Source organism: Amia ocellicauda, chromosome 7 (assembly GCF_036373705.1).
Source record: "Amia ocellicauda isolate fAmiCal2 chromosome 7, fAmiCal2.hap1, whole genome shotgun sequence".
In the NCBI taxonomy this organism is placed as follows: Eukaryota; Metazoa; Chordata; class Actinopteri; order Amiiformes; family Amiidae; genus Amia; species Amia ocellicauda.
Window position 1 is genome coordinate 37,959,990 of NC_089856.1, and position 24,045 is coordinate 37,984,034.

Consider the following 24,045-nt stretch of genomic DNA (forward strand, 5'->3'; position numbering starts at 1 on the left):
TATTGAACAACACAAGAGCCCATGAAAAACTTTGTGCACTATATATATATTTATATATATATGTGACACTGGGGAGTTGACCACAGAGTTGGGTCTCGTAAAGGGGGGTTTAGCATTTGAAGCATTGTGTGTTTGTATGTGTGTGTGTATGTACACTCACCTAAAGGATTATTAGGAACACCATACTAATACTGTGTTTGACCCCCTTTCGCCTTCAGAACTGCCTTAATTCTACGTGGCATTGATTCAACAAGGTGCTGAAAGCATTCTTTAGAAATGTTGGCCCATATTGATAGGATAGGATCTTGCAGTTGATGGAGATTTGTGGGATGCACATCCAGGGCACGAAGCTCCCGTTCCACCACATCCCAAAGATGCTCTATTGGGTTGAGATCTGGTGACTGTGGGGGCCAGTTTAGTACAGTGAACTCATTGTCATGTTCAAGAAACCAATTTGAAATGATTCGACCTTTGTGACATGGTGCATTATCCTGCTGGAAGTAGCCATCAGAGGATGGGTACATGGTGGTCATAAAGGGATGGACATGGTCAGAAACAATGCTCAGGTAGGCTGTGGCATTTAAACGATGCCCAGTTGGCACTAAGGGGCCTAAAGTGTACCAAGAAAACATCCCCCACACCATTACACCACCACTACCAGCCTGCACAGTGGTAACAAGGCATGATGGATCCATGTTCTCATTCTGTTTACGCCAAATTCTGACTCTACCATCTGAATGTCTCAACAGAAATCGAGACTCATCAGACCAGGCAACATTTTTCCAGTTTTCAACTGTCCAATTTTGGTGAGCTTGTGCAAATTGTAGCCTCTTTTTCCTATTTGTAGTGGAGATGAGTGGTACCCGGTGGGGTCTTCTGCTGTTGTAGCCCATCCGCCTCAAGGTTGTACGTGTTGTGGCTTCACAAATGCTTTGCTGCATACCTCGGTTGTAACGAGTGGTTATTTCAGTCAAAGTTGCTCTTCTATCAGCTTGAATCAGTCGGCCCATTCTCCTCTGACCTCTAGCATCAACAAGGCATTTTCGCCCACAGGACTGCCGCATACTGGATGTTTTTCCCTTTTCACACCATTCCTTGTAAACCCTAGAAATGGTTGTGTGTGAAAATCCCAGTAACTGAGCAGATTGTGAAATACTCTGACTGGCCCGTCTGGCACCAACAACCATGTCACGCTCAAAATTGCTTAAATCATCTTTCTTTCCCATTCAGACATTCAGTTTGGAGTTCAGGAGATTGTCTTGACCAGGACCACACCCCTAAATGCATTGAAGCAACTGCCATGTGATTGGTTGGTTAGATAATTGCATTAATGAGAAATTGAACAGGTGTTCCTAATAATCCTTTAGGTGAGTGTATATATATATATATATATATATATATATATATATATACACACACACACACAGACGGTTGACAAATTAAAGGAGATAACAACATGAAGTTTCACGGTAAGGTGTTGGGCCACCACGAGCTGCCAGAACAGCTTCATTGCACCTTGTCATAGGTTTGAGTCTCTGGAACTTGTTGTTTTGATGATGGTGATGGAAAGCGCTGTCTAACATGGTGGTCCAAAATCTCCCATAGGTGTTCAATGGGGTTGAGATCTGGTGACTATGAAGGCCATAGCATATGATTCACATTATTTTCTTATTCCACAAACCATTCAGTGACCCCTCGTGCCCTGTGAATGGGGGCATTGTCATCCTGGAAGAGACCACTCCCATCAGGATAGAAATGTTTCACCATAGGATAAAGATGATCACTCAGAATAACTTTGTAATAATTTGGACCCAAACCATGCCAGGAGAATGCCCCCCACAGCATATCAGAGCCTCCAGACCCCCTCACTGTAGGGGTCAAGCAGTCAAGCCTGTACCATTCTATCGGTGTCGCCACACATGCACCTGCTTGTCCAGAACACTAGCCAGTTGAGCAGTCCTTGAAGCTCCTGCCATTCGTACCCCAAAAATGACCCATCTTTCAAAGTCACTTAGATCCATTCCTGTCATCTTGATCCAAAATCGAGGTCAACTAGGCCTGATTAGCATTTTTATACATGCCACAGAGCATGATAGGATGTTAATTGTTTCATTATATCATGCAGTACACCTGTTTGGAGGCATCTGCATTCGTTATGTTCCTCTACTCATTTATTCAGGTTTTTCCTTTAATTTGTCACCCGTCTGTGTGTATGCGTGTGTGTGTGCGTGTGTGTGTATATATATATGTATATATATGTATGTATGTATGTATGTATGTATGTATATTACACACACACATATGATTAATTTGTTCTAGTAGTGTTCATTAATGGCTGTGAAACCTGGACATTACATGCAATCAAGTTAGAGAAACTGCAGACAATACAAAAAAACATGGAAAGATCTATACATGGAATAACAAGAAGATAAAAAAGAATGGATCCAATAACTGTCTAAAATATGTGATATCATTGAAAGACTGAAAATGTTAAAATGGCTGTGGCCTGGACACTTTGCAAGATGAACAGATCCAAGATGGACAAAGGAAGCTATTGAATGGATCCAAGTGATTAAAAACACCTCAAAAAAGACATTAAGAAGGATGTGAAGATTAAATAATAAGCTTTGCAGATGTGTTATTGCATAAAAAAAGCTATAGTATGAAACAATTGGAAACATATTGGGGAGGCCAATATAAGCCAATATGCACATAAAGCACATCATTATCTTGTATTTCTGTGTGTTTGCTTCTCAATTCCTAAACCTTTTTATATAATTTGTCAAGCAATTTCTAATACTTTTAATTTCACCTGTCTTCAATTTCCATGTGTATTATTAAAGCTAATCACATACAAGCAGTCTTACAGGTGCCATGCAAGCTAGAATATGCTAAATAATAAATTAATTTTAGTTTTGTCAGTAAATCTTTAACTGCTTTATTTTCAGTACTTTCTCGGTATACATTTAGAATAATTAAAAAAAGAAATAGAATATTTTGTTATGTAATAAACTACCACCTATATTTAAAGAGCTAGCACAACTCCTTTTTTTTTACACATTAGCTTCTTATACTACATAACATACACATGAATAACAAATCAGATTAAATATACTTATAAATATCTGCATTACCTGATCGTTGGCTGAAAGTATTTATTGATAACTTACTGTCCCTTAACTAATTACATAATATGTAAACACATACACATTATATATATATAGTAGCATAGTGTGAGGCATAGCACTACTTGGCCAGCAGGCCATCACTACACCTCCCAGAAGCCCTGGGAGGATGAATCATGCTAAGGAAGAACCTGACCTGCAGGATGCCCCTGATTGACCAACTTCCTGCATGAAAGCAAACAAACAAACAAACAAACAAAAAAAGGATCATGAGAGAACTACCTGGTAACAGAAGTTTGGCTGGTGGACTTTGACTATTCTTTTGGATTTGTGATTTGGACATGTTTGCTGTGTGTCTTGTCTGTCTTTTTTTATTAGTTGCATGTTTAGAGAAAGATCTGTTTCACAGTGTATTTAGACTCAACAAGGAGCCTGAGTTTGTTTTTGTTTATGTTTTGTTTTCATTCACTCCTGCACTGTATTAATAAACCTGCACTTGCTGCACTACTCCCTATTTCCTGAGGCCCCACCTATTGCAAGAGTCCAGCATACCCCATATATATATACAGTGAGGGAAAAAAGTATTTGATCCCCTGCTGATTTTGTACGTTTGCCCACTGACAAAGAAATGATCAGTCTATAATTTTAATGGTAGGTGTATTTTGACAGTGAGAGACAGAATAACAACAAAAAAATCAAGAAAAACGCATTTCAAAAAAGTTATAAATTGATTTGCATGTTAATGAAGGAAATAAGTATTTGATCCCCTATCAATCAGCAAGATTTCTGGCTCCCAGGTGTCTTTTATATAGGTAACGAGCTGAGATTAGGAGCACTCTCTTAAAGTGAGTGCTCCTAATCTCAGCTCGTTACCTGTATAAAAGACACCCGTTCACAAAAGCAATCAATCAATCAGATTCCAAACTCTCCACCATGGCCAAGACCAAAGAGCTGGCCAAGGATGTCTACAAGATTGTAGACCTACACAAGGCTGGAATGGGCTACAAGACCATCGCCAAGCAGCTTGGTGAGCATTTGGGCTCTGAGCTGAAGCACTGATCTAAAGAAGACCTCTCCCCCCCCAAAGTTATCAGATTTCCTTGGCTCATCAGCTTGGAACTGGTTTGCATCAAAGTGACAGTTTTGGGGAGGATGGCACCGAGAAGAGGCCAAATAGTTTGGAATTCTGCTATGAGATGTCTGGAGAAAGGGGCCTGTAGGTGATAAAAACTCTTTGAAGTGGATGAGAGCCGAAATCCCGACATAGAGCTACGAACCCAGGCCAACCGGCATTTCCAAAAGATGGCATGGATTGACATCAGTCATAAATCAAGCCCCTCTCCAATAGGACACTGGGGGCTGAAACTGAAATCCAATCTCAAGAACTCAGGGACCAATCACCTATTGATCTGACAGATTATAAAGAACAGCGCACAGCCTTTTTCTCTCTCTCTCTCTCTCTCACCTGAACCAGTAACTCGCTGCCACAGCTCAACCTGTAGCTCTGTTGCCAGAACAGGAACCAGAAACCAACCAAGTCTTTGCCGGCAACAGAAGAGTTAAACTGGGAGAAGGAAATTGAGCCGTACGAAGAATTCTTTTAAAGGACTTTATTAAATAAAGAACTTTACAGACTGCGCTGCCCGCCTGTGCCCACTTGATCAGTGGAGTTTTACAGCTGGACAATTGACTAAGTCGACTGTATACGAAAGTGTCAGTCATTTAAACAGCTATTTGAGTCTTAAGAAACTTGACCCTTGGAACAAACAGGGCCCTGCTTTCCTCAAAGACTTCGTCTTCAAGTAACTACAGTGGAACCCTGCTTACAAAGAAGATTTTGTGCACAACCTTGGAGCCTTCAAACCAGTGGAAAATCTGTTTGGAAACGACTCTACTTTCGCAAAACCCCAACTTCCAGGTGCATCGACTGAGTGGAAGTTCTTGGACAAAGCCGAACCGGACTGCCTTTGTTCCAAACCACACGGACCTCGTGCCGTGTGCTGTTATCTGAGCCCGAAGACAGAGAGGCCTCTCTGCGACGAAGTTCAGATAAGTTTAACAGTTTGGAGTTCATGATTCATGACATTTGAGAAATCAATTAGAAATGTTAATCTGTGATTCATAACTCTAGAATGTGTAATATCATTTAGTTTTCTTAAATATAAATGTGTGTTGCATTAAACTGTTTTGTTGATAATTTTAGGAATAAAATCTGTCAACGCCGAGAAATATCTTCTCATTCCTGTTTAACTGTTTAGTCTGAAATTGACACAAGTTAATAGACATTAGATTATTGGTGGCCCTGCCTATCCTTAATCATTGAATAATAATCAGTTAAGGGAAATTGTGGTAACAAGTAATGATAGGATCTTTCTCGGCACCTAAACGTAAATGAGACTGATATATATATAACGAGAAGTTACCCGACATAAATACTAACCTGCGTAGTTATTTAATGTCTGACTAACAATACTAATGAGAAACTCACCTTCGTCTTACTAACCGGTATTGTAGTCAATGTGTTTATAACCTTTTTTGTTTAACGATTTGTGTTATCATATGCGATCCCATGGTCTTTGATTTGGTCACGGAAGTGATTTGTCTTTGATTTGTTGATCTAGAGTTGAATTTTAATTAGTTTTTCCCTTTTGTATAATTAGTGTAGTGCTACATTTAGTCTTTGTTTTGAATAAATTTGACAATTTATATCTTTGGAATTGGTGTCTGCGTCCAATTATTACAGAAATTGAGTTCTACAAGATTCCAGGATTCGTGATAAGGTGATACTATAAATTCACTTCTTTAATTGAAATTTATAAGTGTACCTTACGCTACAACTGTGTGTGTATAAAACTATGCTCCCTGAACTCTTTAAGGAAGTTGAGACAAAGACCTGCATATCACCTGTCGATCTTCCTTCCGAACGCTCATTAATAAAGACTCTGTTTAATTCAATCATCTTGACGATCTGATTTCTGAAAATAACTTAGGGGATTCTTCAATCCATTTCTCACCCTGTTACTGCGCATTCCTTTCCCCAGGCTGCCCAGTTCTGAACTCCAGGATGCTGCCAACACAGAGTTGCCCCCCACCTCGCCAGCACTAGAAGGTAAGTATACACAGTGTGGTTAGATTAAGGCTGTTGTAATTGTCAAATAAGTTGCAATGTGGGTGATCTTATAATGTAAAAAAAAAAATTGGCAGTACTGGTGCAAAATGAACTATTTATTGCATCTAAACAAAATGCAAAAATCACAATTACAAAAATAAATCAACACAAAGGCAACAATGAACACTTTCTAATTGCAACCATAACTAATCTTTCCATTCTAGTATATATACATAAACATCTCAGTGACAACACACTAGCTGCAGTGTGTCAGGCGCATTGAACCAGCTCACCTCTCGCACCCTTTGTTTATCCCATGAACCCTTGTATATCCTCCTCCTAATTTGCCCCACCTATGGACTACTCTAACCTAGATGTGGGGGTAGTACACATTATGAAATTATAAAAATAATGATATGGACAAAACTATTAACTTTAATCAGTTAGTTTAAAATTAAAGTAATAACTCCTATATAAGCAATTCCCTTAATATGATTTTACTGCTCAGTTAACACAAATCTATGCACTGTTCAGTACCAGCAAACAAATCCTTCCCCCCTTAACATAAGAGGACCCACGGCACACAAACAAAGTTCACGCTTACTAGCAGACTTTGCCGTATTACATACAAAAGTTGCACCAATCAAATTGGGATTACTTTATACAAATAGAAAACTAAACAAAACAAAAGACAGTTTAAATCAAACAATCTGTAAAAAGCCTGTGAGGAATCAGTGCACCTATTTCCTGACATCGAACGTCTAACAGGACTGCAACAGAAGTAAACACAATTGACCCAGAAAGAAAATGAAAAACACCTGTGGCGTCCCACACTGAAGCCCCCTCTCATACAGGTATGCGGTTTTCATTTCTCTAAATATGCATGTATTAACTTGATCTGCATTTCTTATTATATATTTAATAACTGACATCTTTGAGTTCTTTCTTTAAAGTTTATATGTCTGTTTGTGGTTGTGATTAGAGATGCGCCGATCCGATAATCCGTATCTGTATCGGTGCGATACAGGCCAAAAACACTGGATCGGATATCGGAAATAATAGATGTTGTAATCCGATACGATCCACCGACAAATCTAGCCTGAAACTTCGCATCAGGTTATTCTATCAGTAGAAACATAGTCTGTGCAGTGAGTTTTTCATGTCCAGCTCATTCTATGTACCAGAAATCAGAGATTGAGAATATACTTTGACGTCACCGGGGTCCTAACTATGGAGCTGCTTTCCTGAGAGTCAATTGGGGGAAATCAGAGAAGTCACGAAAATCTTTAAAAAATAACATTTTGTGCACTTTCGATTGGACCCATCATTCTATTTTTCCGAAAGAACCATCGGTTTGTAGTCATAAAAAGTGTATTTCTCCACCCAGAACTATCGCTATTATTTAACATGATTATTTTATTCCAGCACCGCAGTGCGAACTGCGCACGCATGTTCTCCACAGAGCCTGCACTGCACTGGAGCCACACGGCGGTGCTGGAATAAAATAATCATGTTCAATAATAGCGACCTCAGGAAACCTTAGTCACATAGAGGACATAGAGGGCATAACAGTCACATTAGAGCAAGGGTCCTGCAGGTTAAGGATGTGGAAAAATAATTACTTTTAATGAATTTTCATAGTCTTAATGACTGACTTTTTAATGACCTGGATTAAAGTGTTCTAGGATTATAATAGTTGCATTGACAAATTCCATACAAGCACAATCGGTGGAATTCTGCAGATCTGCGCATGTCTGTGGAAATCTGCGCTACAAGAACGCGACCAATGCCTTCCTCACAGAGACACTGTTAAGTGTATAATATGCGCAGTGCAATTAAACTACCACACATCTACAGCTGGTGTGTTAGCCCACCTAAAAGCCAAACACCCTTGTGTGAAACTAGTAATAAAAAAAGGAAAGAGGAGCAACAAACACACTGATATTATTAAACTACACACACAGCAGCTACTGCCGTTTATTATAACTCGAGCGCACAGGTGTGTTTCTGAGCGCAGAGCCGTGTCTGTGTGTTGAGTGAGGTTTGGAAACGTGGAAAAGTAAATCGTTTAGTTAAGTAGATTGTATAAATTAATTACATAGTCTAATACATTTTGTATTTCGCTGTTATGACCATAAAACATTGCCACGAGGACGCTAATGTATTAGGTTATTGAATGAAAAATAAAGTAAAACAAATTGAAGATCTTTAAGTGAAAACTTAAATGTATGACTTAGAACTAACACTGGAGATGTTATTTACGTTAATGTTAAGTTGAGTTACATTCTACATTGAAAATTATATTTTTTTACATATACATATACATATACACTCACCTAAAGGATTATTAGGAACACCATACTAATACTGTGATTGACCCCCTTTCGCCTTCAGAACTGCCTTAATTCTACGTGGCATTGATTCAACAAGGTGCTGAAAGCATTCTTTAGAAATGTTGGCCCATATTGATAGGATAGCATTTTGCAGTTGATGGAGATTTGTGGGATGCACATCCAGGGCACGAACCTCCCGTTCCACCACATCCCAAAGATGCTCTATTGGGTTGAGATCTGGTGACTGTGGTGGCCAGTTTAGTACAGTGAACTCATTGTCATGTTCAAGAAACCAATTTGAAATGATTCGACCTTTGTGACATGGTGCATTATCCTGCTGGAAGTAGCCATCAGAGGATGGGTAAATGGTGGTCATAAAGGGATGGACATGGTCAGAAACAATGCTCAGGTAGGCCGTGGCATTTAAACGATGCCCAATTGGCACTAAGGGGCCTAAAGTGTGCCAAGAAAACATCCCCCACACCATTACACCACCACCAGCAGCCTGCACAGTGGTAACAAGGCATGATGGATCCATGATCTCATTCTGTTTACGCCAAATTCTGACTCTACCATCTGAATGTCTCAACAGAAATCGAGACTCATCAGACCAGGCAACATTTTTCCAGTCTTCAACTGTCCAATTTTGGTGAGCTTATGCAATTTGTAGCCTCTTTTTCCTATTTGTAGTGGAGATGAGTGGTACCCGGTGGGGTCTTCTGCTGTTGTAGCCCATCCGCCTCAAGGTTGTACGTGTTGTGGCTTCACAAATGCTTTGCTGCATACCTCGGTTGTAACGAGTGGTTATTTCAGTCAAAGTTGCTCTTCTATCAGCTTGAATCAGTCGGCCCATTCTCCTCTGACCTCTAGCATCAACAAGGCATTTTCGCCCACAGGACTGCCGCATACTGGATGTTTTTCCCTTTTCACACCATTCTTTGTAAACCCTATAAATGGTTGTGCGTGAAAATCCCAGTAACTGAGCAGATTGTGAAATACTCAGACCGGCCCGTCTGGCACCAACAACCATGCCACGCTCAAAATTGCTTAAATCACCTTTCTTTCCCATTCAGACATTCAGTTTGGAGTTTGGAGTTTTGGAGATTGTCTTGACCAGGACCACACCCCTAAATGCATTGAAGCAACTGCCATGTGATTGGTTGGTTAGATAATTGCATTAATGAGAAATTGAACAGGTGTTCCTAATAATCCTTTAGGTGAGTGTGTATATATATATATATATATATATATATATATATATATATATATATAAGCATTTCCATATATATTTGTTTCAGTTATTTATATTGTCATGTTTTAATCCAGTGTATGACACTACAATTGCGTTAACTAAATGTTGTGATTTGAATTTTGCAGTTTTACTTTCAGTGATATTTCAGTATTAATTTTGAATGCTTAAATATATATATTTTCATTTAAAAGAGTTTCACTAAATAAAAGGAAGCAGCATTATTGCATAAGTCATGTTGCTGTGGGCTTTGTATTTTTTAATTTAAGGAAATAGAGAATTAGTTTCACATCATCCATACATATGGCATATTAACAGCTTAGTAGTAAACAAAAATATTGGATTGGTATTGGTATCGACAGATATTAAAGGTTGAGGTATCGGTATCGGTATCGAATCGGAAAAGAAAAAGTGGTATTGAGCCATCCCTAGTTGTGATGAAGTGCGGCGATCTCTTTATAATGCGTTTCGTCACATAGGTCTTCTTTCCTTTTAGCTGGTGCGTCTCCTGAAAGAGTAGAGCTCAGCCAATGAGAGCAACACAGCCCAGAGTAAAGCTTCAATTCCAGGGACAACCCGTATTGGCTAAGTAGACCATCGACCCCTGGAATACTTAGCTTCAGCTGGATATCCTCACAGCCCCTGCTCGATCCAGTTCTCTTCCTACAGTTTCCTTTCACACCATCCTGTGCTACTGGCTGTGTCTGCACTCTGTTCTCTGGTACTGCTGCTGCACTCTCACTCTTCTGGATTTAGTCACTGAGTGGGAACAGGTGTAAATTGGAAGAACACAGACTATAAGAACATAAGAACATAACAAAGTTCACAAACGAGAGGAGGCCATTCGACCCATTGTGCTTGTTTGGTGTCCATTAATAGCTGAGTGATCCAAGGATCCTATCCAGTCTATTTTTAAATGTTCCCAAACTTTCAGCTTCTACCATATCGCTGGGGAGTTTGTTCCAGATTGTGAATACTCTCTGTGTAAAGAAGTGTCTCCTGTTTTCTGTTTTGAATGCCTTGAAGCCCAATTTCCATTTGTGTCCACGTGTGTCCCTGCTGATCTGGAAAAGCTCCTCTGGTTTGATGTGGTCAATGCCTTTCATGATTTTGAAGACTTGGATCAAATCCCCATGTAGTCTCCTCTGTTCCAGAGTGAAAAGGTTCAGTTCCCTCAGTCTCTCGGTAGGGCATTCCCTTCAGACCTGGAATAAGTCTGGTTGCTCTCCTCTGAACTGCTTCTAGAGTAGCAATATCTTTCCAGAAAATGTGCCCAGAAATGTAGACAGTATTCCAGATGAGGTCTAAATAGTGGATTGTACAGTCTTAACATTATTGTCCTTGTTCTAAATTCTACACTTTTGACAATATACCCTATCATTCTTTTTTATTGCTTCCCCACATTGTTTGGATGGAGAAAGTGAGGAGTCCACATAGACTCCTAGATCTTTCTCATGTGTTACTTCATCTAGTTCTGTTCCTCCCATAGTGTAATTATAGTGGACATTTTTGTTACCTGGATGTATTACCTTGCACTTGTCCACATTGAATTTCATCTACCAGGTGTCAGCCCACAACTGAATATTATCTAAGTCCCTCTGAATAGCCTGTGCTGCCAAGATTGTATCTGCTGAGCCACCTATTTTAGTATCATCTGCAAATTTGACAAGTTTGCTAACTATCCCAGAGTTGAGATCATAATATAGATTAGAAAAAACAAAGGCCCTAGTACTGATCCCTGTGGAACTCCACTAACAACCTCACTCCAGTTAGAAGCGACTCCTCTAATCGACACCCTCTGTTTCCTATACATCATACCTCTATTAAACCATTTAGGCGAGTGTTTTTTGGTCCTCAATTTGCTAAGTTTTGGTACAAATTTCTCCTAAGCCTCAAGTAGTATATTCTTAAAATATAACCATCCATTTTCAACTGAATCTGTACTCAGTGTGCTCCAGTCTAACTCTTCTAAGTGCCACCTCATACCTTCAAGATTTGCTTTTCTAAAATTGTCAAAGCTAACCATATTGTGATCACAGTTTGCCATTGGTTCTCCAACTAGTGTCCCTCTGACTCTGGTTGGTTCCCTGATAAACTGAGTTAGAAAGCAGTCATTTACCATCTCAACCATTTCTATTTCTGCTTTCCTGGGCTTTCCCAGTGTAAGTTTGTGAAATTTAAGTCTTCCATTATAACACCCACATCCTTGCTACATGCAGTCCTGATTACACTGTACAATGCAAAATCTTGCTGAATATCTGAAGACTCTGTATAGGACATTGAAGAAAGTGTTTTGTGATAATTATATGTTTTATATTAATACTAGCATTAGAAGTAGTTTGTATACAGACTGAGCAGATTTGATTTAGCAGGACAAGTAAAGGGTCAACAAGGTTGATTTGTTAGAAACTCCTGTCAGTAATGAAAGATTACACAGTGCCGAAATAGCCTACAGAAGTCTGCTGAGAATTTCTTTGTGACTTAATCGTTTCTCCAGAGCGATTGACATTAGGTAAATGACGACCGTGGGATCGCATCTTCCTAGTGCACATCAAAGACAGACATCTGCTTTTTGTATCCATCACCTCTTCACGGGAGGACAGATCGTAAACGGACCCGGACCTGTATCTTCTGATTGGATAAACGGCCATAAGATGTTACGTCATTTTCCTATAAAGCTGTACTCATGTTTGTAAACATTAAGTCTCACTGAAGGAATTATTTCTGATGTGGAGCTTCCGAGCCGGCTTGATTAAAGTTCAATTTGCTTTATCTCCGCGACTTCTCCACTTATTTCTGAGACGGTTCTACAATATCTGAGTTGGGTGGTCTGTAACACACTCCTACCACTAATCCTCCGGATCTTTTATTCAAAAGTTTGACCCACAAAGATTCTGTTCCATTACTGGGATCTAATTTGAGTTCTTATGCCTCAATGTAATTTTTCACATATTATTATTATTATTATTTTTATTTCTTGGCAGACGCCCTTATCCAGGCCGGCTTACAACATAAATGCAAAACAAAGTGCAAAAATACAGTTAAGTAAAAGGCCTCAATCATCATTCAATTTAACTAAAACATAGCAATTCAAAATATAATACATTTTACGAATTCCAATTTACAATTTACACAGGCAAGTACAGTAAGTGAGGTCCTACATCCTGGATGGTAAAAGCTAAGTGCTGTCAAGATGTAGGGTTACAGTCAAGGGTTACGGGAAAGGGAGCAAGGAGGAAAACAATAAAAAACGCAAGAAGCATAATAAAACAGTGAAGTACTATCTAGCGAGGATAAAAGGACTAATATTACAAGTACTGTCAGAAAAGATGCGTCTTGAGTAAGCGCCGGAATGAGGTCAAGGACTGCTGTTTTGACTTTGGTGGGCAGGTCGTTCCACCATTTAGGGTCCAGGGTAGAGAAGGAGTGGCTCTGGAGGAAGGAGAGTGGAGAGGAGGCAGAGTTAGTCTTCTTGTTCCTTATAGTCCTGGCATTGAGGTACAAACATTTCAGGACTTTGCTACTAGCAGTTTCCCTTTGTTTTCTTTCCTTAGTGGAACATCTCCCATCTCCCATCTCCCATTGTCAGAGCTCCCTGCCCCTGATCCCTAGTTTAAAAGATTCTCAATTGCTCTGCACATACGCTCTCCCAATGCATTAGCCCCCCTTCTGTTTAGATGTAGACCATCCGGTTTGTACAGGTCCCATCTATCCCAGAAGAAAGACCAATGCTCCATAAACCTAAAACCCTCTTCCCTACACCAAGATTTCAACCACGTGTTAAAGTTTCTAATCTCAGCCTGTCTCCCTGGCCTGGCACGTGGTACCGGAAGTATTTCAGAGAAAACTACTGTGGTGGTTCTGCTCTTTAGTTTTGTTCCTAACTCTATAAATTTGTCTTACAGAACCTCTGTCCTACCTTTTCCTATGTCACTGGTTCCAATGTGGACCATGACCATTGGATCCCCCCCGGCTTTGGCCAGTAGCCCGTCTACTAGTTTAGGGAGATCTGTAACCTGAGCTCCAGGCAGGCAAGATACCATGCGGGTCTCCTTATCACTAGAATACACAGTGTGATCTACGCCTCTAAGGATTGAATCTCCTACTATACCTCCCTGTTCTTGGGGGGAGTGGGCACCATGGTGCTCTGGTGCTCAACTGCCCCCCCCATCACCCTCTGAGCTGCCACTGTCCAACTCGGCGTCCAGCAGTTGGAACCTGTTGAGCAATTCTAGCTCTTGGGGTGTCTCTAGGGGTTGTGCACGCACTTTTCTGCAGTTACGACCTACTGTAACCCAGCAGTTCTGTCCACTTTCCTGCTCTACGGTCTCAACTCTCCTAGGTTTTGGCATGCACACCATTTCTCTAATGGGCTGATTGACCAATTCTATATCCCTAATACAGTGCAGATCAACACAGGAAGCCATCAACATCTGGACAGGTGTCATAAAGTGCAAAGAAACTCATACACTATAATGGAAACGCATCAAACAATGAGTTCATTAAATCAAGCAAAATCATTGAGTAAAATAGTGATAAAAGAAAGCCTCTGTAGAGGCGATGCTGAGCCGCTCCATTCAGCAGAGAGAGCACAAATGACAGCTGACACAGGCTTACCCCCATGCCACGTCCCTGGCTCAGCCTCGCAGACAGGTGGCAAGAGCAAAGGCACCAGCTCCTCAGAGACATCAGCCCCAGCCCCCAGCCGACCTTCGCCACCGTATCACTGGCAGCCACTACCACAGTCGACAATGGGCAAACAACAGGAGGTGCACAAAGCAGTAGGGCAGAAGCCCACCTGCTGTTCTCCCCTTCGGCCTGTCTCTAGCACCATGCACTTTCTCCAAGTGCGTGGACATACGTGAGCGCATGTTATTTTGCTTCTAGTTCTAATTGAGCAGAAGGTTGCTCCTGTGTTGTACAGCGAAGGGCACAGTGTTCTGTTTCCCCGCTGCTTATTCACACTTTTGTCACACAGTAAGAGCAGTGGTGGCCTCGCTCCTACTGGTGCTGGTTGAGCAGGAGGTCCCTGCTCTTGGATTAGGTTGAGAAAATATGATTGGTTGTTGTCTAACTTTATATTCAGTACAGTAGAGCTGTGTAGCCCCGCTTCTACCTGTCCTGGTTGAGCAAGAGGCCTTGCTCCTGTTCTTCCAGCTGTAAATACAAGCTTTCATCTATTGATCTATCGTGTGCATTGTGTAGTAGAGTAGAGCCGAGTTGGGTCAGCTCCCAGCTGGGCTGGCCCTACTGCTGTGGCATGCCGAGAGCACAAGATTCTGCATCTCACAAACCTCCCTAATGGAGCCCCATGATTTTCGTGTGAGTCTGTTTTGAAGCAAACACATGTAACTACAATAAAGAGGACGTATCTCTCCAGTAGCAAAAAAATAAATAAAAAGAGGACGAAAAGAAAAGAAAACATGACAGTGGTAAGTGTGCACCGGACATTTACGTTTAATGTGAAGGATAAATGATGACAGAACCCCCCCCAACACTGCTAATTTACTTTTTGCAGTGGGGGTGTTTCTTTTTTTTGTTTTAATGGATGTAGCTAGCTAATGTAGCCCAATGTTTGCTGTTAGCTTAGTAATGTGACACCATCATTGGCACTGTATTAGCAATGCTAAAGTTAATAAAATAGTTTGCTAACTTATTTTAGCTAGATTGCTAGAATATTTTTCTACAAGCAGTTACCCAAATTTTGGTTGTTGGAGCAAAAGTTATTTTGCTTGAAAAGATGTCTATTGTAAAGTCTCATTTGTATTTAAAAATCTAAAAATGTTATATAGGCCTATGTGAAATTTAGGTCTAAATTGAGATTAATACAAATATAGGCCTAATGGAGACTACATTGGTTTGTGAAACCAGCATGTGAAAATTATTTTGTAAATTAAATTGTCTGATGAAACCTATCTATCCCTCATCCAGATTTATTTAAAAACATATTTTCAACTGCTTCATTTTCTGTTAATATTCTGCTAAAATAAAAATCTGTTCATATTCTGCAAGAATCTTTAGCTATACTTATTTGTTTGATTTATAAGTGGTAAATTGACTACACAAACATGCTATTTTACAGTCAATTATTTCTTATCTTTCCACAGGAGCATTATTAAAGTTCTTTTTGGGAGGAGCAAAAAATTGTCCATCCTCCTGTTGTAGAAGAGGACACAACACAGACTTTTTGAAAAGACCAAAAGCACTAAATGTGTATATAGTTTTTATTGTTATTTACAATTATGTTATTTTCCTATTTGTATTATCTCAGGTCATCTTAGTGTTATTACATTTTGCTTTAATGTAGATTTTTTTTTCAGCTAGTTATTTACAATTATTTTATCATCCTGTTTTTGTCTGATATGTTAACATGTTTTTAGTTATTTAATTTGTTTTACTGTCAATCAATATGAAAATAAAACTGATTCTGTAAATGCTTTTTGATGTTTGATTATTTAATGGGGGTTTTGGGAATATAATGGTAATGAACATTAGTTAAAGGGTTAAGGGAAATAAAATATGGGATTTTCTGCCTAGGGCCCCTTCAGACACTAGAATCGCCTATGGCTGACGATGGAAGGTTTGGACTTACTTTCTCACCTATATGTATATTGTCAGTTCAGTAGAGCTCTGTTAACTGCTTCCAGCTGTGCTGGTTGAGCAGGAAAGTACTATGCAGATAGTACTGAATGTTCTTCTTGGCCTACCTTCCATTCATTGTTGACAACACACAATTGCTCCAGTAGGGCATGACTACGGTCCCTTGCTCCTGGACAGCCCGCATGTGGCCCTATGGTGCCCCTATAGCCTTCTATCCAGAGCGGGTTCAGTTGAGGCTCCCCCTAGCAGGCATGGCCTCGGAGCCCTTGTGACGGATTGGGAATACTGTAACCCTTATCTGAGAAAGGCAGTACTGCTCAAAGGTTGTAAGGTCGCTTGGGAGCTTGGTCTCCCAGCAAAGAGGTGTGAGTGTCATGTTATATACAAACGTGAAACAGGAAGGGGACTGTTTGAGTGACACACACAGAGGCCTATAGGTAGTTTTGATAGAATGTTTTCGGCAGGTATCCATGGCGACTGGCGTAATCCCTCCCTCTTTGGGCAGTACTTCCTTTTTCAGATAACCATGGTTGCATTTGCAACTTATCGTTAATGTAAAATAAGAAATCAGAAATGTCTTGGTTAGAGAAGTATTCACCCCCCTGAGTCAATACTTTATAGAATCATCTTCAGCAGATATGGGGTAAGTATCTAGGATTTCATGTCTGGATTGGAGGGGGATCATTGGTGGACAGCAATCTTCAAGTCTTGACACAGATTCTCAATCAGATTATAGTCTGGGATTTGACAGGGCCATTCTAGGACATTCACTTTCTTGATTTTAAGCCTCTCCAGTGTCATGTTGGCTGTGTGCTTGGAGTCATTGTCCTGCTGAAAGGTGGTCCCAGTCTCATTTATTTTGCAGACTGTAGCAGATTTTCCTCAATGATTTGCCTAAATGTAGCCCAGCCCTCTACCCTGACAAGGTTCTCAGTCCCTTCTGCTGAAAGCATCACCATAACATGATGCTGCACCACCATGGTTCACAGTAGGTATGGTCTTACCTGGCTGATGTGTTGTGTTGTGTTGGGTTAGCGCCAGACATAAATACCTTGCAGTTGCACTAATAGCTCTGAAATTTTGTTACTAAATGCAACAATGTTAGAGAAATGACACAACAAAGCATGGAAGGATGTATGCTTGGAATATCAAGAAGAGATGGAAAAAGTATTGAATTGATCCATTAACAAACAAAAATATGTGAAATTTAATTGAAAGAGTGGAAATGTTAAAACGACAATGGGCCGAACACATTTCAGGAAGAAGAGATCAAAGATGGATAAAGGAAGCTATAGAATGCAATGTTATTTAAGTATTAAGCCCAGGGTGAATTGTTCATAGATCTTTTTTACAGAGAGATCACTGCAGTTGAGTTGCAACTTCTTTCTCTAACATGTCAGTCAGAGACATTGAGACTTTGAAAAAGGTCTATATTACTGAAAGTACTGGTATCCAAGTTCAATTTCTTAAGGAATGGATTAACTGTAGTGTGTTTTAATGAATCAGGCATGAGAAAGACTAAGAAAAATGCATAAAGTTAAAGACAGTTAACAATTTCCATTGTCATACATTGTAATGTATGATTAATACATTATAAATAATAGATGTATTTCTATTTTTTCATTTCTATTATTATTATTATTATTATTATTATTATTATTATTATTATTATTATTATTTCTTGGCAGACGACCTTATCCAGGGCGACTTACAAAATATTAGCGCAATACAAAGTGCAACAATACAGTTCAGTACAAGGAATCAAACATCACAAATTCAAATGTACTTAATACAAAGCAATTCAAAGCATAATACATTTTACAAATTACAATTTAGACAAGTAAATACAATGAGTGAGGTCATACATTCTGGATAGTAAAAGCTAAGTGCAGTCAAGATGTTAGGTCACAGTCAAGGGCTATGGGAAAGGGAGCAAAGGGGAAATCAATAATAATAAGTATTAGTAATGCAGGAGCATCATAAAATGTTGTAAAGTGCTATCTTACAGGAGAGTAAAGGACTTTCAAATTAGAACCCGTAGACTTACATTAACAAGGGGATATGGGGTTATATTTATTTTAAGGGTATGTTCATCCCATACAGACATAATAAGATAAATCCAGTGAATTTTTGATATATCATCTTTGACTTTGACTAAAAGTACTGCTCAGCTGAGAGAAATCTGTTGCTCTACTTGTACCAATTACTCTATATAATGGAGAGTTGAAACAACATTTTAAATTATGAGATTTAGATATAGTGGTCAAATTCTCTGACTGGCTTTTTCTAACTGCTTAAACAATTCAGTGCCCTGTATGTGTGTAATTTAAGAGATTTATGGAATCTTAAACAGTTGTTTTTATCTTTAGTATACACTGTGGTATACAATTAAATGCCCTTGCAACTAACGGATGCATGAAGCGAAAGTAATTCGTTTCAATGAGCAATTATTCAGCTATGAGTGTGATGTCATTTATCATGTCTTATTGCTCAAGGAGATTAAAACCACTGAGGTCACTGCCAAGAATTCATGCTTTGGTGCATTGTTTAATTTAAGCACATGAGATTTACATTGCCTATAAAAAGGCTGGGAAATTAAATAATATGACTCTAAACGGGAAAAAGAAACAGGTATCAATGTTGCTGCTGGCAGAAATAGTAGTAATTGCTTTTTTTGCAAGGGCTGAAAAGCCAGTTTGTCAGCACTATGGAACACAAGACCTGCCTCAGTTTTCAAAAGAAGGCGACATCATTATAGGAGGTGTTTTCTCATTCCATGTAAACCCTATTCTTGTGAATCCTGAATTTAAAGCCAACCCAGAGCAAATAAAATGTGAAGGGTAAGTTATGTTTTAAAATATAAAACAATAATTATAGTATTTTTGAACTCAAATGCAATTGTTTTTTAAAATTAGTATTCCTTAGAATTTAATCAAACAATTGAAGCAGTAAATGAAGCAGTAAACAACAGAAGCAGATGTGCTAGCAGTACTAGTAATAGTAGAAGCAGTTTGATCATTATAATCTATAAGAATTCATCATATTTTTAAATATTTTTGTGAAATTAATCAATGCATTTCTCCTACAGTTTAAGCCCAGTAGAATTACAGTATCCTCAAACAATTATCTTTGCAATTGAAGAAATAAACAACAGGTCAGATATTCTTCCAAATATTTCCTTGGGTTATAAAATATATGATGCCTGTCGCACTGTAAGTTTGTCTATAAAAGCATCACTGGCTTTAATGAATGTGGAGCAAAAAAATCTCTCGGATCAGTCCTGCACCAAAGCAACCACTGTCCATGCAATCATAGGGCACTCCAGTTCCACACCAACTATAGGAATTGCAACAACTGTTGGACCTTTCGGGATACCATTGGTGAGAAAATGTTAATGAGCTAAATATAACACTAAACACTAAATATATGTGTGTATATGTATTAATCTGTCTGTCTTTTTATTGATGTATCTATATTTATGAGTGTGGGGGTCTATGTGTGTGTAGTGCATTCAATCAACTAAATTGTCATTCTAGATCAACATAAACGATCAATGTTTCCATTTAAGATCTGATTATTTGGACCAGAATGTGGTCTGTACAAGACTAAAAACATCTAAGAATGAAGGTAAAGTCTAGAAATATTTTCAATATGCCCAAATTCAAAAGAGGAAGAGGAAAATAATCTCAATGTTCGGATTCTTGATCACATTTGTGAAATTTCTAAAGATTATAAAGATACAGGCATTAAAATATATACTTATTTCTTGTAATTTTTAATTTCATTTTTCTGATACAGATCAGTCATTCTGCTACCTGTGCATGCCTCAGTAACAGGGAGGAGTTCCCCACCTTTTTCAGGACAATCCCAAGTGATTATTACCAAAGCAGAGCACTGGCAAAGCTTGTCAAGCATTTTGGATGGACCTGGGTTGGGGCAATTAAAAATGATGATGATTATGGCAACAATGGCATGGCTATTTTTATACAAGCTGCTAAGCAGGAGGGGATTTGTATTGAATATTCAGAGGCAATTTATAGAACTCATCCTAGAGATAAATTCTTGAAAGTTGTAGACATCGTTAAAAAATCATCATCAAAGGTAATTGTTGCTTTTACAACATATGTGGAAATGGATTTGTTGGTAAAAGAACTGTTAATTCAGAACATAACAGGCCTCCAGTGGGTGGGCAGCGAGGCATGGATTACTGACAGGTATCTGGCATCATCAGAAAATTACAAAATCCTACATGGGGCAATTGGCTTAGCAATTCCAAATGTACAAATACCAGGTCTGAAAGATTTTTTTCTAAATGTCCATCCATCAAACACACCTGGAAACACTGGTTTCAATGAGTTTTGGGAAAGTACCTTCAGTTGTAGCCTAACAGATGAAAATAGTAATCGATGCACAGGGATGGAGACTTTGAAAGGTATAAATAACCAATACACTGATGTCTCAGACATGGGGATATTAAACAATGTGTATAAAGCAGTGTATGCTGTGGCCCACGCATTACATAATCTGTTTACATGCAAAAACGGCCAAGGACCTTTTCAAAATAAAACATGTGCAAACAAAAACAACACAGATCCATGGCAGGTAAAAAAAAAAAAAAAAGTTGTATTATTCAGAAGTAAAATCATGACAAAACCAAATAGCTTTAAAAAAATAATTTCCTATGAGATTTAAGTTCATGTATATAATGTTGTCCTTCTAATTTAATTGAAAATGAAAGCTGTTGCATTTATGATTTGGAAAGATTCATGCCTGAATGATATTTGCTTTTTCCTGTAGGTATTACATTACCTGAAGGAAGTAAACTTCACCTCATGGAATGGAGAGAAGGTGTATTTTGATGAAAATGGGGATCCAGCAGCACGATATGCATTAGTGAACTGGCAGCTTAAGAAGGAGGGAATCACAACATTTGAAGTTATTGGTCTATATGATGCCTCCTTACCAGAAGGACAGAGATTTGTAATGAATGAAGTCAGTGCAGTGTGGGCTGGTGATCGGGATGAGGTAATATTCATATTGTCTGAAACAGAATACATATATATTAATTATAACTGGTGTATTCTTGACTCAAATCTTACAATATTTTATAATAAAACTCTGACTTCATAGCTCTGTGTTTCAGGTGCCAAAGTCAGTCTGCAGTGAGAGCTGCCTTCCAGGGACTCGTAAGGCAATTGTCAAAGGAAAGCCAATCTGCTGCTTTGACTGCATTGCATGTGCTGAGGGAGAAGTCAGTAATACAACAGGTAAGCAATAAGTGATACAGGTAATTAATTTAAAAGAAAAAGAAAGTAGCAGAAAAAATTTGAAAGAATAGCTGCATAAAAGAGCAGGATCTTAATTATCTGTGTATTGCTAATTTTTATTGATTCCGTTTTTTCCCTACCAAGGCAAAGTCCTTGGTCTGTTTATTGGTTGACATCTTATGCCTGATGTACCTTTAGCATTCATTTAGTAGTCATAACACACGCTAAGCTGTATCAAAAGGTACAAAATGTAGTGTTGTTTTTAAATTATTTGAGTAACTAGAGCAATGCATAGTCATTTACATTTTTCTGCTTTCAGATTCAGTGGATTGTGCTAAGTGCCCTGCAGAATATAGATCAAATGAACAAAAAAATCAATGTCTCTTAAAAATGGTTGAATTTCTTTCTTTTCAAGAATCAATGGGAATAGTATTAGTATCATGTTCTGTATTTGGAGCTTTTCTGACCATATCAGCAGCAATCATTTTTTTCTGGTACAGATGTACTCCAATAGTCAGAGCCAATAACTCTGAGCTCAGTTTCCTTCTGCTCTTCTCATTAACTCTGTGCTTCCTTTGCTCACTTACTTTCATTGGCCGGCCCTCTGAGTGGTCCTGTATGTTGCGCCACACAGCATTTGGCATCACATTTGTCCTGTGTATCTCTTGTGTTCTGGGGAAAACAATAGTGGTGTTAATGGCCTTCAGGGCTACACTGCCAGGCAATAATATTATGAAGTGGTTTGGGCCTACACAGCAGAGGTTAAGTGTTCTTGCTTTCACACTCATACAGGTCCTGATTTGTGTTCTTTGGCTGACAATTTCACCTCCCTTTCCTCATAAAAACACACAATACTACAAAGAAAAAATAATTCTAGAGTGTGATGTAGGATCAGCAGTGGGGTTTTATGCTGTGTTAGGGTATATTGGATTCCTCTCTGCCATGTGCTTTGTGCTGGCTTTTCTGGCTCGTAATCTTCCTGATAACTTCAATGAAGCCAAATTCATCACTTTCAGCATGCTCATATTCTGTGCAGTCTGGATCACCTTTATCCCAGCTTATATCAGCTCTCCTGGGAAGTTTACTGTAGCTGTGGAGATATTTGCAATTTTGGCTTCCAGTTTTGGGTTGCTTTTCTGTATTTTTTTACCCAAATGTTACATTATTTTATTAAAACCAGAAAAGAATACCAAAAAACATTTGATGGGCAAAATACCATCAAAATCACTTTAATAAAGAACAAATGTGACTCCTTACAAAGCCCTGTATACTTGTGCTGAATCTTAATTTTTTAAAGTGAGATTTGTTTCATGTAAGATATGCAATTGCGAATGTGTGTATGTGTGTATATATATATATATATATATATATATATATATATATATATTGTGATGCATCATGTGATGTGGTATGTAATGGGAGATATGTGAGAAAGGGAACAGCTCCCCAACAGAATGATAACCACATATGAATTAACCCTGCATATCAAAGTCACCTGAGCGGGGAGAACACACCTGCCGGCAACGTGGTGCTGCCGACTATAAATGACCGCTTCCCTATGTCTCAAAGCATTGTATCGAAAGGGATGTGTAGGAGTGTTGTGAGTAAAGCATTGAGAATTCATAGTGTACTTAAATTATAGTGTATGACGCTGTTCCGGATGACAACCCACTTTGTGTAAAACTGACCCTGGACCAGCTACCGAACCTGATTACAATTACTGACCCCTGCACAGGGGTTTACAAGACTGCATTCCCCCTCTTGGTTTCCTCTATTCCCCACGGCTTTTAACCTGAATCCCAGGACGACCCTGTCTTACGCCCCTTTAGGTGTCACTATATATATATATATATATATATATATATATATATATATATATATACAAACATTGGTCTATACAGATGGGTGACAAATTAAAGGAAAAGCCATGAGTGGAGGAACATAATGAGTGCAGATGCCTCCAAAGAGGTGTACTCCATGATACAATTAAGCAATTAACATAATATCATGCTCTGTGGCATTTATTAAAATGCTGAGCAGGCCCAGTTGACCTTGATTTTGGAACAAGATGGCAAGAGGAATGGATCTAAGTGACTTTGAAAAAGGGGTCATTATTGGGGCATGAATGGCAGGAGCTTCAGTCACAAGGACTGCTCAACTGGCTAGTGTTCTGGACAAGCAGGTGCATGTGTGGCGACACCAATAGAATGGTACAGGCCTGACTGCTTGACCCCTACAGTGAGGGGGTCTGGAGGCTCTGATATGCTGTGGGAGGCATTTTCCTGGCATGGTTTGGGTCCACTTGTCCCCTTAGAGGGAAGGGTCATTGCAAATTATTACAAAGTTATTCTGAGTGATCATC

At 39.0% G+C, this 24,045-nt stretch overlaps 1 protein-coding gene across 1 annotated transcript; it reads left to right on the plus strand.

The window, feature by feature from the left end:
* The first annotated feature begins 19,053 nt into the window (after positions 1–19,053).
* On the plus strand, positions 19,054–22,916 carry LOC136754137 (extracellular calcium-sensing receptor-like). The gene is made up of 6 exons (XM_066710469.1): positions 19,054–19,256; positions 19,505–19,796; positions 20,215–21,018; positions 21,214–21,441; positions 21,560–21,683; positions 22,003–22,916. The coding sequence occupies exons 1-6, from the start codon at positions 19,054–19,056 to the stop codon at positions 22,914–22,916; spliced, it is 2,565 nt and encodes an 854-aa protein (XP_066566566.1).
* The last annotated feature ends 1,129 nt before the right edge of the window (positions 22,917–24,045 follow it).

Bases quoted from the DNA above. Each gene is read 5' to 3' on its own strand.
- LOC136754137 (XM_066710469.1), top strand. From the start codon at position 19,054: ATGTTGCTGCTGGCAGAAATAGTAGTAATTGCTTTTTTTGCAAGGGCT. The intron at 21,442-21,559 runs GTAATATTCATA...TCTGTGTTTCAG, and splicing joins GGGCTGGTGATCGGGATGAG to GTGCCAAAGTCAGTCTGCAG. The intron at 21,684-22,002 runs GTAAGCAATAAG...TTCTGCTTTCAG, and splicing joins AGAAGTCAGTAATACAACAG to ATTCAGTGGATTGTGCTAAG.